General features: G+C 50.0%; 3 protein-coding genes across 6 annotated transcripts in view; all 3 read left to right on the top strand.

Moving 5' to 3' along the window:
* IMPDH2 (inosine monophosphate dehydrogenase 2) overlaps window positions 1-18,461 on the top strand; it is a 96,977-nt gene that overhangs the window by 22,109 nt on the left and 56,407 nt on the right. The gene's annotated exons all lie outside the window — the stretch shown is intronic.
* Window positions 4,941-11,903, top strand: QARS1 (glutaminyl-tRNA synthetase 1). Its single transcript, XM_012771230.3, has 24 exons — window positions 4,941-5,100; window positions 5,246-5,393; window positions 5,746-5,855; window positions 6,003-6,078; window positions 6,469-6,533; window positions 7,086-7,139; window positions 7,269-7,329; window positions 7,696-7,767; window positions 7,871-7,956; window positions 8,132-8,218; window positions 8,662-8,761; window positions 8,876-8,954; window positions 9,036-9,144; window positions 9,242-9,372; window positions 9,480-9,572; window positions 9,687-9,824; window positions 9,910-9,997; window positions 10,087-10,230; window positions 10,328-10,432; window positions 10,627-10,719; window positions 10,839-10,966; window positions 11,061-11,127; window positions 11,202-11,327; window positions 11,761-11,903. The coding sequence occupies exons 1-24, from the start codon at window positions 4,984-4,986 to the stop codon at window positions 11,809-11,811; spliced, it is 2,328 nt and encodes a 775-aa protein (XP_012626684.1). The 5' UTR covers window positions 4,941-4,983; the 3' UTR covers window positions 11,812-11,903.
* Window positions 13,040-18,461, top strand: part of QRICH1 (glutamine rich 1) — a 56,729-nt gene continuing 51,307 nt past the window's right edge. Inside the window, exons 1-2 of one of the 4 annotated variants that reach the window (XM_020280322.2) lie at window positions 13,040-13,277; window positions 14,747-14,806. The gene's annotated coding sequence lies outside the window, so the exon portion shown is untranslated. Of the gene's footprint in view, window positions 13,278-13,614; window positions 13,945-14,746; window positions 14,807-18,461 lie in introns of those variants that run through there. The other 3 variants (XM_020280323.2, XM_020280324.2, XM_020280321.2) reach the window with 3 other exon arrangements.

Here is an 18,461-nt window from a genome sequence, read left to right as displayed (position 1 = left end):
GTCAAGATCTCAGTACACCATGAGGTGCTAGAGCTGACAGCACGGGGTAAAAAGTGCAGGTACTGGCCGGGCGCTGTGGCTCACGCCTGTAATCCTAGCTCTTGGGAGGCCGAGGCGGGCGGATTACTCAAGGTCAGGAGTTCAAAACCAGCCTGAGCAAGAGCGAGACCCCGTCTCTACTATAAATAGAAAGAAATTAATTGGCCAACTGATATATATATAAAAAAAAAATTAGCCGGGCATGGTGGCGCATGCCTGTAGTCCCAGCTACTCGGGAGGCTGAGGCAGAAGGATCACTCAAGCCCAGGAGTTTGAGGTTGCTGTGAGCTAGACTGATGCCACGGCACTCACTCTAGCCTGGACAACAAAGTGAGACTCTGTCTCAAAAAAAAAAAAAAAAAAAGTGCAGGTACTGGAGCAGCCTCGAGTTGACAGCCAGGCAGCAGGCAGGGAGGACTTAGTAAGGGACAGAGGAGGTACTAGGGGGATCTTCCTCCTCCTCTCCTGTTCTCAGGTTTTTATTTGCTGTAGTTTGAACACCATATTCATCCCTCAGGGGGGAACAGAGCAGGAGGAAAACTGCTGTGGAATCTGTGGGGAAGATCCTGCTCTGAAGAGGACAGGCAGAGAGGACCAGAGCTAATCCTGCATGACTTCCTACTGGAGGGAACGTGTTGGGACCTGCCAGTTTCTTTCTTTTTTTTTGTTTTTGAGACAGAGTCTCACTTTGTTGCCCAGGCTAGAGTGAGTGCCATGGCGTCAGCCTAGCTCACAGCAACCTCAAACTCCTGGGCTCAAGCAATCCTTCTGCCTCAGCCTCCCGAGTAGCTGGGACTACAGGCATGTGCCACCATGCCCAGCTAATTTTTATATATATATTAGTTAGCCAATTAATTTCTTTCTATTTATAGTAGAGACGGGGGTCGCGTTCTTGCTCAGGCTGGTTTCGAACTCCTGACCTCGAGCAATCTGCCTGCCTCGGCCTCCCAGAGTGCTAGGATTACAATTTCTTCCTTTAAGAGTCCCTGAGAGGCCAGGCGTGGTGGTTCACGCCTGTAATCCTAGCACTCTGGGAGACCAAGGCGGGCAGATTGTTTGAGCTCAGGAGTTTGAGACCAGCCTGAGCAGAGTGAGACCCCGAGTCTACTAAAAAAAAATAGAAATTAGCTGGATAACTAAAAATATATAGAAAAAATTAGCTAGGCATGGTGGCCTAGTCCCAGCTACTCGGGAGGCTGAGGCAGAAGGATTGCTTGAGCCCACGAGTTTGAGGTTGCTGTGAACTAGGCTGACGCCACAGCACTTTAGCTTGGGCAACAGAATGAGACTGTCTCCAAAAAAAAAAAGAGTCCCTGAGACCTTGGTTCCTGGCAACTGCCCTATGCTCTTCCCCCACAGTGGGTCTGCAGGCCTGTCCCAGCTTCAGAAGTTCTGCAACCTTGTACACACATAGCAAGGGCAAATCTTGTGAGAAGCCTTGCCTCCCTTTGTGGATAATGTTGCCCCTTCCTCTCTCCAGTTGCTTGGGGGAGGGTGGGCATCTCTAGCTGGAGGGAGATGGGGATAAAAGGTACTCCTGAAGCAAGTGTTTAAAGAAGCCAGAGAGGGATTCAGAAAGGAAGAGGTAGGCAGGGTCCTGGCAGCCCTGTAGTCCATCTGTGTCCCCAAGCCCATGGGGCCAGTCTCATGATGCTCAGCATTCAGGCCCTTCTAGTAGTCCTCAGCCTGAGTTGGAGGTAGTGAGCTCCTAGAGAAAGCTAGCCCCATGACCAATGCTGGCTTTTTCTGGTGGGCTTCCTGGCTGTGGAGAGGGGTCTGAAGAGCTGGTTGTAGGACCCTGCAGAAATGGTGGAATTGCTGAGCTGTGTGCTGGTGCTGACAGCTCTGATAGTGTTGGAGGGCCTGTTAGGCATGGGCTGCAAACAGTTGTGCTGGGCCTTTACTTTGCAACCCCAAGTACATGGGAGGCTGGTCAGCATTGGGATGTGCTGAATGCACTGATCAAGGAGCTCTATCCACTTTTTTTTTTTTTTTTTAGAGATAGGGTCTTAGCTGGCTGAAGTACAGTGGTGCTATCATAGCTCACAGCAGCCTCAAACTCCTGGACTCAGGTGATCTTCCTGCCTCAGCCTCCTGAGTAGGACTATAAGTGTGTGTACCACCTATAAAAAATAAATTTTTAAAAATTTTTTGTAGATAGGATCTCGCTATGTTGCCCAGGCTGGTCTTGAACTCTTGACCTCAAACGATCCTCCCACCTTGGCCTCCTCAAGTGTTGGGATTATAGGTGTGAGCCACCACACGCAGCCCTTTGTCCATCTCTGACTGCAGCCTTACTGCTGCTGAGCCCACAACACTGTACCCTTCTGTGGCATCTGCATGATGTTGCTGTGGTCACCAGCACTGAGGTCTCTATTATCTCTATGCTCTCAGCTTGTGCCACAAGGGCCTCTTTGTGGGCTTGGCTGCAAGACCCTACCTCTCCCCATTCTGCAGCTGGGTGCTGCCTGGCTTTTCTGCTTGGTCATATTTCTCTTGACTTTCTTGGAAGCAGTGCCAAGGGTACATGCAGGCAGGCTAATCCCCAGACTGGGCGTATACAATTTTACGTCTCCTCTGTGCAAGTCATAGGGCTCCAGAGGACTGGCTCTATATCCACTGGTACCTGGCGTTACCACTTGTGGCATTCTTGTAGCAATGGTGGGACAACTGCTTCATCCTATGACATGGAGCCATAGGGTCCACAGGATGCCATGGACCAGGGAAGGGAGTGCTGGCCTTGATCCCATTGAGAGGGCCATAACCAGACCTGCAGGACTTGGTGATGATGGTGCTGCTGCTGCAATGAATCCTTTGGTGGCCATTGGGTACTGAGGAAATACTTGCAGTGGCAGGCCCCCTGCAGGGCTCTGCTTATCATGGGTACCTTTGTGGTGGGCTGGGCACTTATAGCTGCAGACTTGGCCACAGGGCTGGTGTGGCTGTGGTTCTTTCTTGGTGCCTGTCTATGGCACCACTATGCTGCACCCCCTGGTCATTTCCAGCACCTGGCCTTCCTGGTACAGTGCACTCCAAAGTTGGGCATCAGGCTGTGGCCAAGGGGCCATGAAGAGGTAAGAAGCCCCAGAGGGACCCCAGAGGTAGGAAGCAAAGGATTGGACCAGGATACCGATGCATGTGGCATGGCCCTGGGCAGAATCTGGCATGTGGTCATCATGTGGGACCCAGACCTGGAGCTTGGTCATGAGTGGGATGTAGGCATGAAGATCACAGGACATGGATACAAATTAGTCAGGATCTTGCCCAGTTTTGAAGGTCCTCAAGTATGAGCCACACACCAAGGCTTCCAAGAGCCTGAACTCCAATCCCAAATTTGGGGATTTCCACCATCCTACTATCAATAGCTGGTTCCCCTATATCCCGTAACACACAAAGAACACAGTCTGTATGTTCTGTCTTAGCCAGCAGGTCCTGGAAGTCCAGTGAGACTGTGGGGAGATCCCCAAGCACAACATCCATTATCACGAAGATTTTCATCTCATCTGTCCCAACTTCAATAAAAAATCTTCTCAAAGTTCTGCAGAGGGATTTTAAGGTCTTGCTTGTGGTTTTTCATGACATTTGCATGCTTTGGCAAGGGACTAAGTATGGCACGAAATTTTTTTTTTTTGAGACAGAATCTCACTCTCTTGCCTAGAGTGCCCTGGCGTCAGCTTAGCTCACAGCAACCTCACACTCCTGGGCTCAAGCAATCCTCCTGCCTCAGCCTTCCGGGTAGCTGGGACTACAGGAATGCGCCAACATGCCCAGCTAATTTTTTCTATTTTTAGTTGTTTGGCTAATTTATTTCTATTTATAGTAGAAACGGGGTCTTGCTCTTGCTCAGGCTTGTCTCGAACTCCTGAGCTCAAACAATCCGCCCGCCTAGGTCTCCCGGAGTGCTATGATTACAGGCGTGAGCAAGCCACTGCGCCCAGCCTGGCAACAGATTTTAAACCAAATCTTTTTTTTTTTGAGACAGAGTCTCGCTTTGTTGTCCAGGCTAGAGTGAGTGCCATGGCGTCAGCCTAGCTCACAGCAACCTCAATCTCCTGGGCTCGAGCGATCCTTCTGCCTCAGCCTCCCGAGTAGCTGGGACTACAGGCATGCGCCACCATGCCCGGCTAATTTTTTATATATATATATATCAGTTGGCCAATTAATTTCTTTCTATTTATAGTAGAGACGGGGTCTCGCTCTTGCTCAGGCTGGTTTTGAACTCCTGACCTTGAGCAATCCGCCCGCCTCGGCCTCCCAGAGAGCTAGGATTACAGGCGTGAGCCACCGCGCCCGGCCTTAAACCAAATCTTTACAGAACTTCTACGAGGTTCCTCTTGGCCCAAACCCTTGTCCCTCCCTCTCTTGGCCTGATGTGTCCTGAGTAGATACCTGAAAAGTGCCAGATTTACGGGGACCCTCTACCGGCCATTCTTCATATTCTCAGCCATGGACTCTGGCCCAGGGATTTCCAGGCTTCATTTTGCTCAATTGTTTTCACAACTACAAAGCTCTGGCCTCAGAAACGCGACAGGGACTCACATTTGCGTCCTAAAAATAGTTTCTGTATTGAGATGGAGTTCTCAGGGATGAAGGAGAAAAGTCAAAGAGCAAAAGTCCACATCCAGTATTTCTGCCTCTGTGCTCAAGACCTTCTCTCTAATGCTGCGGCTAACCTCTTCTAAAGCCCCACTGTCCTCCCCACCCCTTCCAGTGGAAGAACCAGTGAGACGGAAGTCCGAGACGGAAGTCAACCGCCTTGAAAGGGCTGCGCGGTTGCTCTCTGTCCCTTAAATGGCGTCAACGACCCTGGAAAGCCCCGCCCCCTCCCTACCAAAGAAGGACACCATTGGATCTCTCCGGAGGCTTCGCTCTCCTATTGGTCACTGGACAAATGCAGACGTGCGGTTAGACCCAAAGTTTCTTTTGGTTTCCGGCGTTCCTGCGATGGCGACTCTGGACTCCCTGACGCTCTTCACCGGCCTCGGCCTGAGCGAGCACAAGGCCCGCGAGACGCTCAAGAACACGGCTCTGAGCGCTCAGCTGCGCGAGGCGGCAACCCAGGTGCGAACCCTTCTGGCCCTAGCCTGGGCTGCCGACTGTTCCGCGAGGCCGCGCGGTCGGGTCCTTTTATCAACATATCCCGCTGGTCCTGCTCTTGCCTCCCTCACTGGGCCTGGGGCTTTTCTCCTGGCATCTCTGATCCCAGGCGCAGCAGACTTTGGGCTCCACCATCGATAAGGCTACTGGGACTCTGCTATATGGCTTGGCCTCCCGACTTAGGGATACCCGGCGTCTCTCTTTCCTTGTGAGCTACATAGCCAGTAAGAAGATCCACACTGATTCCCAGCTGAGTGGTGAGACCCCTATCTGTCTGTCCTGCCAGTTCCACCTCCAATCCCTCCCTTCAGCCAAGACCCCTATCTACCCTTTTTGCCAAGTCCTCTTTCCAGACATCTAGGTCTGCACGGGCACTGAGGTGCGAAGCAGGTGACCTGTGGTGGGACTGACAGGAACTCTCAGGGTCTAAGGGAGAGCCATTCTCAGAACACATGCTTCTTCCTTGTGGCCTCAAAGCTTCTCTAGGGTGGTGCCAGGGCTTAACCTTTCAGGAGGCCAAACTGTACTTGAAATTTCATGGGATTAGAGTTCTGTCTATCCACATCTTGGAGCTGAGATGCCACAAACTTATTGGCTCTTCTTTCTCAGCTGCTCTTGAATATGTGCGGAGTCACCCCCTGGATCCCATCAACACTGTGGACTTTGAGCAGGAATGTGGTGTGGGTGTCATGGTGACCCCAGAACAGATTGAAGAGGCTGTGAGTCTTTCCCTGGGCATTATGTGCCTCCCCAGTCCCGGCTATGGAAAGGAATGGCACCGTTTCTATACCCATGAAGACCCAAAGTGAGAGTGTCAACATCTCTTAAGAGGGCTTTCTTGAACCACATGGTTTGGCTTTCTGCAGGTGGAGGCCACCATAAATAGGCACCGGCCCCAGCTCTTGGTGGAGCGTTACCATTTCAACATGGGGTTGCTGATGGGTGAGCAGGGCCTGGGGCGAGGGCTATGTTCTCTTTGGTTCTACCTTTTGCTTCTGGGCATGAGTTAGAGGAAGGTGGGGGAAGGAGCAGGAGCACCTTAAAAGTGGTCTGGCTGGGCCAGGAGGGGTGGCTCACGCCTGTAATCCTAGCACTCTGGGAGGCTGAGACGGGAGGATCCCTTAGCTCAGGAGTTTAAGGTTGCAGTGAGCTACAATGATACAACTGCATTCTAGCTGGGGCAACAGGGCAAGACTCTCAAAAAAAAAAAAAAAAGTGGCCTTGCTGGGCCCAGGCTCTGGTTCCTGTGGTCAGCCAGGACCCTTCCTTGGGAAGGAGGGTGGGGAGTGCCCTCTTTTGCCTTTCTTTAGCTCCCTGTGCCCATGCTTCTAGGAGAGGCTCGGGCTGTGCTTAAGTGGGCAGATGGCAAAATGATCAAGCACGAAGTGGACATGCAGGTGGGTGTGCCTTCCAGAGTTGAAGCTATTAAAGACCCTGGCATGGACAGGGCCAGGAATCCACTGAGGGATAAAAGGGGGAGGAGACCCCTTTTCTGGTGGTGGATAGTAGAGCCCTATCTGGCAGAAGCAGCTCTTGACTGGATAGTGAAAGACTTGAGCCTCTGGGCTGTACCTAATTTGAGGTGAATCACTTTACTGTGAACCTGTTTCCTTATCCCATAAATAGGGGTGATGTGGCCTTCATTTCAGGATACTGGCATGGAATCACAGAGAGTGATGGCTGAGATAGAATGCTTGCCTTGATGCTGGGCCCATAGTTACTCTCTGTATATGACAGCCCTTGTTACCTGGGCCCAGTATGGACCTTCAGGAGGGAGAGAGCATTTGAGGCAGAAGCACATGAGGAGAAGAGATGGAATGGGGTAGGTAGGTTCTTCCAGGCAGTACTGGTAGACAGGCCAGGAAGCCCTTCGATGGGTGGGTAGAGTCAGTCATGGGCTTCTTGAAAGAAGACACTCCTGTCCCTGCCTGACTCTGGTGTCTGCTCAGGTCCTCCACCTTCTGGGTCCCAAGATGGAGTCTGATCTGGAGAAGAAGCCCAAGGTGAGACTGGGCATGGCCCTGGGTCTCTTAGGGTGAAGTGGGGTAGGGTGAGAATTCAGGCTGGGGAATCCAGTGCTTTCAAGACCCTACCCAGGAGGAACTCTAATGCAGTGTCGGGGCTTTTCTCAGGTGGCAAAGGCTCGGCTACAAGAAACAGACCGGAGGACAGCAAAAGATGTGATGGAGAATGGTGAGAGGCTTGAGGCTCCTGTCACAGCATTCAGCTCCCTGACTTCCAGGCATTTCCCCTGAATGGTCCTTACAACCCAGGCTCCTTGAGCCTTACTCAACACCCTGCCTTCTGCTTGAAGACTGGGATTCCTGGTGTTTCCTTTGTTCTCTTTCCCCAGAGACTGGTCTGAGTGACCTCAGATGTCTGGCTCTATATTTTTTATCTCTGGAATTAGAGGAAGAGGGGCCTGCTCAGTTCTGTTCTGTTTGTAGGATATGGGTAGTAGTGATAGGTACAACCCTGAGCTGGGTATGGTAACTATAACAGAGCTATGGTATGATAACAGAGGACAATTGTTTGTTGATTTCCACCTGCCTCCCATAGGTGAGGCTGCTGGCCAGACACTGTCTCTGATGGAGCAGCTCCGGGGAGAGGCCCTTAAGTTCCACAAGCCTGGTGAGTGGGAATGTTGAAACCCTGGGGAGGGCTGGATTGTGGTAGCAACTCCTGTTGCTAGGCCCCAGGGGTCTGATCCTTAGGCTTATTCTGGTCCTGGCAGGTGAGAACTATAAGACCCCAGGCTATGTGACCACTCCACACACTATGGATCTACTGAAGCAGCACATGGAGATCACTGGAGGGCAGGTGTGTGGGAATATGGCGAGGTGAGCTAGTGCCATCAAACACCTGCCTGAGTCCCTGGGCTGCCCCCAGGCTGCCCTGTCTCATCTATCACCATGGCCTCCCTGATGGTGGGAATCTGTTTTAGGGTAGTCTGAACTGTGACCTCATTCCTCTGTTCCCATCCCCCTTATCTCAGGTTCGTACCCGGTTCCCACCAGAACCCAACGGAATCCTGCACATTGGACATGCCAAAGCCATCAATTTCAACTTTGGCTATGCCAAGGTGAGAATGCATTTAGCGATTTGACAAGCAAGATGATCATTTGTTGGTCCCATGATGGGATACCAGAAAGGTGTCATTGCCTTGCCTTCTGCTCCCAATAATGCACCCAGGTGGGCAGAGGCTACAGAAAGGAACCACATGTGACAGATACCTAGGAATCCATTGGGCTTATTGGGAAAAAAACTATAAGATGAGTCAGTGAGTCCATATTTGGGGGAATTGTCAGGGCAGCCCTTCAGTTTAGGAAGAGGCTATTGCTGTCAGTCTCAGGTTGGTGTAAGAGATGCCTTATCTAGGGCATTTAGATACAGGAAGATGAGAGAAGCTCTTAAAGGCATTTTTAATTCTGACATGGGAGAGCTCTGAGAATGTCCTAGTTTGATGAGCTGGACTGTGGGGCTGGTGGATGATGTGAGAGCTCACAGAAGTTGCAACTTTCCTAGGCTAACAGTGGTATCTGTTTTCTGCGTTTTGATGACACCAACCCTGAGAAGGAGGAAGCAAAGTTCTTCACTTCCATCTATGACATGGTGACCTGGCTGGGTATGGACTGGGCAAGGCCTGGGCAGGTCTGGTAGTCAGTGGGTTTCTCCTTAGGCCATGGCCTGCCATTGGATGTTGCTGGTTGGCTGCTCACACTGTCTAATTCTGTCCCAGGTTACACACCTTACAAGGTGACATATGCCTCTGACTATTTTGACCAGCTTTATGCGTGGGCTGTGGAGCTCATCCGCAGGTAAAGCCAGGGCCATGATGTAGAACCAAGCAGGCTGATCAGGTCATAGCTATGCTGGTCATTCATCCTCCTTCTTCATAGGGGTCAGGCTTATGTATGCCACCAGCGAGGAGAGGAGCTCAAAGGCCACAACGCTATGCCCTCACCCTGGAGGGACCGTCCCATGGAGGAGTCGTTGCTGCTCTTTGAGGTGTGGTCCTGTAGGAGTAGCTGGTTTTGGGTGGGCCAAGATGGTGAGGATGAGATGCCATGTGCTTAGAGGCAACCTGAGCCCTTGCTCCCCCCAGGCAATGCGCAAGGGCAAATTTTCAGAGGGTGAGGCCACGCTTCGGATGAAGCTGGTGATGGAGGATGGCAAGATGGATCCTGTGGCCTATCGAGTCAAGTATACACCACACCACCGTACTGGGGACAGCTGGTGAGTGTGGGCATGGGGTGGGGTAGTAGTGCTGTAGAGCAGGGCAGTGGGGCATGGGGTTGGGCAGAATGTTGCTGAATGGTAAGGCCCCTGCTTATGCTTTGCAGGTGCATTTACCCCACCTATGACTACACACACTGCCTCTGTGACTCCATCGAGCACATCACCCACTCACTCTGCACCAAGGAATTCCAGGCTCGGTGAGGGGGCTAGGCCCACAGGGTGGTAGCATCAGTGGAATTCTAATAGACCCTTCCTGTGGTCTCTCCCTGGTCCCAGAGTTGGCCAGTCCTAACCCTACTCTCCCACCCCAGACGCTCTTCCTACTTCTGGCTGTGCAATGCGCTGGATGTCTATTGCCCTGTGCAGTGGGAATATGGCCGCCTCAACCTGCACTATGCTGTTGTCTCTAAGAGGAAGATCCTCCAGCTTGTGGCAGCTGGTGCTGTGCGGTAGGTGTGGCTGTTTGGCTTGTCACAGGCTAGTGGTACTAGTAACGTGCTGCCAAACACCTTTTCAGCACCTTCTCATCCACAGTGACTGGGACGACCCACGGCTCTTTACACTCACAGCCCTGCGACGGAGGGGCTTCCCCCCTGAGGCCATCAATAACTTCTGTGCTCGGGTATAGGCCAGTGGGTTAGGTGGGCAGATAGGGGCTGAGTACAGCAGATTGTGGTTATGGCTATGACTGATGTTGAACTTTCCTGCCAGGTGGGAGTGACAGTGGCACAGACCACAATGGAGCCACATCTTCTAGAAGCCTGTGTACGTGATGTACTGAATGACACAGCCCCACGGGCCATGGCTGTGCTGGAGTCACTACAGGTCATCATCACCAACTTTCCTGCTGCTAAGGTGGGCCTGCCTCAATGTGTGTGGGGTTGGGGGGTGTCTGCCTGGGCATGGGCATCCTAGTGCCTGGTATGACATAGATATGTGTCTCCTGCTACAGTCCTTAGACATCCAGGTACCAAACTTCCCAGCTGATGAGACCAAGGGCTTCCATCAGGTTCCCTTTGCACCTATTGTCTTCATTGAGAGGACTGACTTCAAGGAGGTAAATGGGGTGTGGGGGGTCTTGTTTGCTGTTGAGTCTGGTCCTAGGATCCTTTGATCTCATTTCCTCTGTCAGTCCATTTACTTCCTGCTTCAGATGAACCAACCCCTGCCAGACATGGAATTGGGGGAGAAGCTTTTCATACTTGTTTGACCCTTGCAACCTCTTGTATCTACCTCATTTCCTACGTCTAGGAGCCAGAGCCAGGCTTTAAGCGCCTGGCTTGGGGCCAGCCTGTGGGCCTGAGGCATACAGGCTACGTCATTGAGCTGCAGCATGTTGTCAAGGTGAGAACCAGCTGCAGCCTTCCTACTGCAGTGCCTGCTAGGGCCAAGATTTGAATGTAGCCTGTGGTCCTGGTAGTGGTTCCCAGGTCTGATTGCTGACCCCTTCCCTCTACTTCCAGGGCCCCAGTGGCTGTGTAAAGAGTCTGGAGGTGACCTGTAGACGAGCAGACGCTGGAGAGAAGCCCAAGGCCTTTATTCACTGGGTGTCACAGCCTCTGACATGCGAAATTCGCCTCTATGAGCGACTGTGAGTGAATAGAGCTGGGGTGAGGAAGGTATAAGATGGGCATTACCTGCGGTGGCTACCCAGCTGGGGGGTCTGACCCTCACTCTGGCTGCAGATTCCAGCACAAGAACCCTGAAGATCCTGTTGAGGTACCTGGTGGATTCTTAAGTGACCTGAACCCGGTAGGTTCATGGAGTTTGGGGTAAGGGTGGTAGGCTTCCCTGGCTGGATGGTTGCCTAAGTTCCCTGCCTATAGGCATCACTACAAGTGGTGGAAGCAGCGTTAGTGGATCGTTCTGTGGCTCTGGCACAACCCTTTGACAAGTTCCAGTTTGAGCGTCTTGGGTACTTCTCCGTGGATCCAGACAGCCGTCAGGAACAGGTGCTTGATTTTACCCAGCTGCCCCTTTCTGCAACAGTGATGGTGGCTACCATTTGCTGTGCCAATTGCTCTACCTACAGTTTTTTAGTTAATCATTACCACCTGAGGGGGGTGGCATTCATGTTCTACTGACAAGGAGACTGACTCTGAGGTTAAGTCCATGTATAAAATCTTGTATGGACCCTGCCTTTCTTACTCCTCAGAGTAGGGGGCAGGCACAGAGGTTGTTATAATCCATATGAAACCCTGGCCTGGAGCCATCCAATCCCTTACTCAGAGTCACAAAGTTATTGAGAACCTGGGTCTCCTGATCCTTGGTGGTCCCTCAGCTCCTCTGGGATGAGGAAGGAGTTAGGGGGAAGTGTCTGGTGAAACCTACCCAGGCCTCCTGGCCTGGTTCTGGGTTAGTGGTCATTCTCCTTCTGCCCTCCAGCTTGTCTTCAACCGAACTGTCACACTTAAGGAAGACCCAGGAAAGGTGTGAAGCATTGTGGACCTACCTCATCCTCCTGGAGGTGGGGGTACCCTCACCTCTCCAAATTCCATGTCAATAAAGAACACCTAAATTCCCCTGGAGTCTGTCTTATATGTCTGCCCTTCTAGCATCTGAGGGCCCTGGAGACATGCTTGTGTGTGTGTGGAGGGGAGTGAAGGCATGTGCTTGTGCATATTTTGTCTGAGAATGGGCTTCTCCAGAATAGAGTGACACTGGCAACTTTAAAACCACTGGTGCACTTCTTGGTGCTCAAGGGCTGGAGCCTGGGTGGATTAACATCCTCCGCACCTGGTCTAAGGGATGTTGCTCCCTAGTTAGGAGCCCTGTGCCAGAGGGATCTAGAAGGTTCATGTCCTCCTGTGTGAAGATGAAGAGAGGCTTGGCTCCCAGTCCGATCACCCAGCAAATAATTATTGAGTGTTTACTATGTGTTGGGCACAGTGAGATGAGGCACACATGCTGTGCTGGCCTTCCAAGTTCACTATCTAAGGGAGGGAATGGGAGACCAAGCACTGTGGGGGAGAGGTCTCCCTGGGGGCTATGCAAGGCTGGAAGAGGTTACTCACCCCGCCTGGGCCTCAGAAAAGACTGCTCTTAGGGAGTGACTTAGAAGAATCCGAAAGACGAGTCTGCCAAAACAAGTGCAAAAGAAGGGAGGTAGTAAGTGTCTACAGCAGGCTGGTCACCCTCTGGAGTAGTGCGGGCTGCTTGTGAGGCCTGCCTGTGTCTGCAGCTTTAATGCCTTCCACATTTTCCCTGTATACAAACACCAGGCTGCCCGAAGCCCGGTTTAAGGTGGACCTGACTGCGGAAGGCTGAACTCAAATGGCAGCAGATGGTGGGGGGGGGGTCCCAGATGCTGTGCCCTCCAGAAGATAAGCGACCAAGGGGCTTCTCAGGCGGGACACCGCTGGGAACGCCAGGCCCAGGTCAGAGATTTGTGGGTGCCACCTTAAGCGGGAGGCCGGGCCGGGCCGGGCCCCGCCCCGCGGAGGGCTGCTCGACCAAAGGAGGTTCAGGCGGGCGACGGAAGGTGGGTCCAGGGAGTGAGCCTGCAGCACCAGCCTACGAAGGCTCCACCGCTAGGCCGAGCCCGGGTCCTGGCTCCGCCCCTCAAAGAGGGGCGTCCGTGGGCGGGGCGCCTGCCCTATACCCTGGTTCTCCACCCGGCTCTAGCAATTCAAGGCGCAGTCTCCCTCCGTGGCTGGCTGAAGCGTTCACTTTAAGTCTGGCCAGGAGGCAGCTCCAGATCTCGCGGGATCCCACGCTCCGATTCTCGCGAGAGGGGCATTCGGCACCCATTGGCTGTGAGGGTTGAATGTAAGATGGCGCCCAGGGAGCTGTGAGGAGAAAATCCTGTCGGTCTTAGAGAGGCGACGGCAGAACCGGGGTCCCAGGTGGTGCGGCGGGGCCAGCGGGTAGAGCGGAGGCGGCGGCGGCGGTGACGTCGCCAGGTGAGGGCTCCGGTAGGGGCGGGGATGCGGCGAGGCTGTGCGCCTGGGACAGCAGGCCCACCCCACACAACGACGGGCGGGGGCGGGTGAGCCGCTGTCGCTGGGCCCAAGGGACCTCGGGGCGGCTCCGGAGCCGAGCATATCCCTGGGCTCGCGTGCCCCCGCCTTGTGGGTGGGGGAGGGGTTGGCCAAGGATTTGGGTGGGCGCGGCGCGCGAGCGCGCGCTAGTGCGGGCGCGCGACCGAACCTGTTTTTACGCGCGGGGGCGCGCGCGCTTTGCTGCCCTCCCGGTGCGCGTGGCCGCTGACGTGCGCGTTCCCGGCCCGGATATCTGGGCTTTTGGAACTGTGGCCCTAGGCAAGAGCGGCTCTCCGGGGCGCGCGCCCGCCACAACCCCCAGTTTTGGGGCGCGCGCCCTGCTGTTGGGTGGTGGTGCCACCTCGAGAGCGCGCAGGACGTCTCTGTTGAGCCGAGGGCTGGCGGCTTGCTGCGCTGAGAAGGTTGCGGGCTGGGCCTTTCCTGCTCTGGTGACGTTCCTGGGCATCTGTGGCCTAGGCTTGGGGAGAAACCAACTTGCTTTGCTATCTGGCTCGTGGCTCCACTGCTCTCGAGGCGGGCGAGATTGCCTGTTCTCGAAGAATGCGGTTACTCGAGGCCCAAGTGTGGGGTGGGTGCTTGGGGAGGGTGCTCTACCCTGCTTCGGAATCCGAGCCCTGTTGGCTTGAGAGGGCCGTGAGCCCCCTCAGGTTTCTTCACCTTGTATTAGTGCTTTGTGCTGAGGAGGGAAGGTTAACATCAGAAGGCCCTTAAGTAGTAGTCTGCTTTCTTTTCATTAAAAACTCATTCTTCCATAAGCGCAGTTCATACACGTCACTTCTGTGCGCTCCGGAAGGGGCTCCTTTGTGGACGTTGTGCAGCTCTCTGAGGTTTAAAATGCCACTTTAAATCCTTAAATGCAGGCTTTTCTTCTGCGTGAGTGGGAGGGGCTTGCTTTAGTCTGTAATATTACTAAGGGCCTGCTGTTTCCTCAGCCAGAAAGTTGCCTAGAACAAAATTGAGCAACCTGAGAGTCAGTGCTTTACTTATTTTTAAATTCCAAAATTCTCCGGCAGAAATTTCTACAATCTGATCCTGTATCACTGTAAAGGTCACTTTTGATTTAGGATTTCAGACCTTTTCAGCTCTTTTTCACCCCAGCACTGTGTTCTGGTGCTAAGAGAATTCTAGGTTTGTCCTAGAGAAGAAATACGCACCTCTTTTTTTTCTAAGACAAAACATCTGCTAGTTTATGTTTTACGGTCTTGCTTCACTAAGTATAAGGAAAAGGAAGCTAAGAGGAAGAAAATTAGCAGTCACATTTAATAATCATGGGTAGTACTATCTAATGTACTGTATTTTTTTTAAGAACAAAGTTAAAACTTAAAAAGGGGCTGAGGATGGAAGGAACTTTTTTGTTCTATCTTCTTCAGAATGTTAGAAGTCTTAAGAACTCAGGACAAGCAGCAGAAATACATGCAGCATGGTGACTGGTGAGTCAAAATCGTTCATATGCTGGAAGTATGTGTGCACAGTTTTTTCTGGTAATATTGAAACCTCACAAATCTTGTCAATCATTCTGGGTCCTGTCTGCCAGAAACTTTTAGGTGGTATAAAACTGAAGATGTGAGAAAACTGTATCTTTGAATCCAGCGACAGTTTGCTGCTTGGACCATTTTCTCCTCTTAAAGTATAAGTCGGTGCAACTTGCATGATAAGGCATCAGCTTTTCAAAGGACCTAAATAATTCAAAGAAAAGAAGTTAAGTTTATCTAGGATACACTTATGATTGTAATATACCTTTTAGGTCTACTCATTCTGATTATCTTTGTTTTTAACTGTTAAGTTTGAGATCTTCCTTTTAAATTAGTGTTTATAAATAATATTTCCCTGTTTATCAACTAAGATTTACCTATTCGATGTCTGAATCCTCTGTCATGAATTGTTTGTGTACCTCTCCATGAACCTCTGCACTTCCACATCCCCTTTCCAGCTTATCTTTTCAAACAAAAGACCAAACAGTGGTTGAATTTTCTTGTAAATTCCAATTGTTCCAGAAAAGTAACCAAAGTCAGGGGCTCTGGGTGTGGCTGACCTTTAGGGCAGCTTCAGAATCATGGATATCTTTCTTTAAGCTTGCATGCTTGCTTTTAATCAGTTGTGATTTGTACTTGATGTGTGTTTGCATCTTTCTTGTCTACTTTTTAAATGGCCACCTTTATATCTGTGAGGATCTTTTATTTCTGAGTTAGCCTCAGGACCAGGTATTATGTGAATACCTGTTTTTTTCTGTTAGTTTGTTTCCCTGAATTTTGTTCCACATGTTTTAAGTGCTCTCCAAGCTTCACTTAAATGCTTCCTTTTTTCCTCTAATTATCACATTGGATTGTAGTTTCTATTATTAAACTCAAGTAGCTGCATGAAGAAATGATTAATCTCTTGCTTTGCTGAAAGGGGGAAAGGAATGCTCCTTTGGTCTCACTCCTTAGGCCAGGGCAAAACTGTGGGTAGAGCTGGTGGACTCTGTCAGAAAGCCGATTTTTTTTTCTTTTTTTTAAATTTGTGAAACATCTGTTTATATAAATATAGGTGATCTTTATACAATTTAATGAAAAGTTATAAAGTGAACTCCAGTGTAACTTCTACTTCTAAAAGAAATAAAACAGTGCCAGCATCCCTGAACCCTGTATAGCTCCCTTCCTACTTACAGCTTCTCAATCCCTAGAGATGACTACTACTGTGACTTCTGTGATAATCACATTCTTTGTTTTTTCTTTTTACGTTAACCACCTTTGTATCCTTCAACAACATAGGTTAGTATTGTTTTGGTTTTTTTAAATTTTATATAAATGGAATTCTGCTATATTATTATTATTATTATTTTTTGAGACAGTGTCTCACTTTGTTGCCTGTGCTAGAGTGCTGTGGTGTCAGCCTAGCTTACAGGAACCTCAAACTCCTAGGCTCAGGTAATCCTTCTGCCTCAGCCTCCCGAATAGCTGGTAAAACACAGGCACGGGCCACCATGTCTGGCTAATTTGTTCTATATATTTTTAGTTGGCCAATTAATTTCTTTCTATTTTTTAAGTAGAGACGTGGTCTCGCTCTTGCTCAGGCTGGTTTCCAGTGAACTCCTGACCTTGAGCGATCCGCCCACCTCGGCCTCCCAGTGTGCTAAGATTACAGGGGTGAGCCACCGTGCCCTCACGCCCGTCCTGGCTTCATGTTTTTTGGAAGTGTTTTAATTAATTTCTTTACTGTTCCTCACTAGGTCTTTGACTTGTAGCTAATTAAGGAGAATCTTTTGTTTATTTTGGGGTTGTGGAGGATAGAATAGTTTCATTAAGTTCCTCTATTTCTCTTTATTACCAAGGCTCAGCCTTTGTGTCTTGTGAGCAGCATCTCAAGTTAACAATCCTCATTATTATGCAGGTTTTTGGTGCTTTATAGTTTAAGTTGTCTTTAAGAGTTTCAGATTTTTTTTTTTTTTTTTTTTTTTTTTGAGACAGAGTCTCGCCTTGTTGTCCAGGCTAGAGTGAGTGCCATGGCGTCAGCCTAGCTCACAGCAACCTCAAACTCCTGGGCTCGAGCGATCCTTCTGCTTCAGCCTCCCGAGTAGCTGGGACTACAGGCATGCGCCACCATGCCCGGCTAATTTTTTGTATATATATATCAGTTGGCCAATTAATTTCTTTCCATTTATAGTAGAGACGGGGTCTCGCTCTTGCTCAGGCTGGTTTTGAACTCCTGACCTTGAGCAATCCGCCCGCCTCGGCCTCCCAGAGAGCTAGGATTACAGGCGTGAGCCACCGCGCCCGGCCAGAGTTTCAGATTTTTAGGGAAAAGCCTACTACCATCAACCATAATCGTCTATTACTACCGTCACTGCAGTATAACTGCTGTGCAGAAAAAGATGACTTTCTAAATATCTTTTTGGTTTAATACGACTTGTGGAAAATACAGGAGAGTTTTATACAGGAAGAAACTTAAATCCTCTGTAATTCCATTATTCAGGCATAACTACTGTTAGCATTCTGGTGCATTTTTGGACTTTTCTTTCCTACTATATATAATTAAACAGTACTGGGACATATAAACACAACTGGGTTGTCTGCCTTTTTACACATAACATGTGTTTGTGTCACTAAATGTTTTTTAAAAACCCAAAACTATGTGTAGGGGTAAGGTAATCTTCTATATGTTAACGTGCTTTTTTAAAGCTACTGTGTTATAGGAAGATAAGTGGAATCACACACAAAAAGCTTAGAAGTAGTCCTTATTTATACGAATTTGGTATATAACAGTGGCATTTCAAGTTGATGAGCAGAGGAATTTCAGTAATTCAATAAGTGATACAGAGACAACTTGTTTGGTTTTAGGAAAAAAGTAAAATCAGACTTTACCTCACACCATGCAAAATAAATTATAAGTGGATCAAAGCATGATATAAAAAATTATACTGAGAACTAAAATATTATAGATGATCTGATCTTATGATAGGGAAGACTTAAATATATTTCTTTTTTAAATCTGCAGGTGAATTAAATATATTTCTGGAGCCTCTTTTTTTCCTTCTAAGCAGCACTATGTATTAGGTCAAATGGTGAACTTTCATTATTGGGATGTGTCAGTCCAGTGGAAACTGCCAGTTAGACAGGTTAAAAGGACAAGAATTGAAGCCATGTGTGTTTTAGTCTGTATAAACAGGCAGATTGTAATGTTCTTTCAAATTGGTCTTTTCTACTAATAATTTTTAAGTTCTGCATTGAATTCATTATTTGTTAATATTTCTTAGCTTTCTCCGATTCAGTGGTTCTCAGATCATTCTGTGGACTTGTATAGAGAAGAACCCTGGGAGCTTATTGAAAGAAAACAGAATTTAAGAAACAGTGGCTTCTGGCCAGGCGCGGTGGCTCACGCCTGTAATCCTAGCACTCTGGGAGGCCGAGGCGGGCAGATTGCTCAAGGTCAGGAGTTCGAAACCACCCTGAACAAGAGCGAGACCCGTCTCTACTATAAATAGAAACAAATTAATTGGCCAACTAATATATAGAGAAAAAATTAGCCAGGCATGGTGGCGCATGCCTGTAGTCCCAGCTACTCGGGAGGCTGAGGCAGGAAGATTGCTTGAGCCCAGGAGTTTGAGGT

This window comes from Microcebus murinus, chromosome 1 (genome assembly GCF_040939455.1).
Source record: "Microcebus murinus isolate Inina chromosome 1, M.murinus_Inina_mat1.0, whole genome shotgun sequence".
Classification (NCBI taxonomy): domain Eukaryota; kingdom Metazoa; phylum Chordata; class Mammalia; order Primates; family Cheirogaleidae; genus Microcebus; species Microcebus murinus.
The sequence above is the reverse complement of the archived record's forward strand: the minus strand, read 5'-3'. Positions and strand labels throughout refer to the sequence as shown.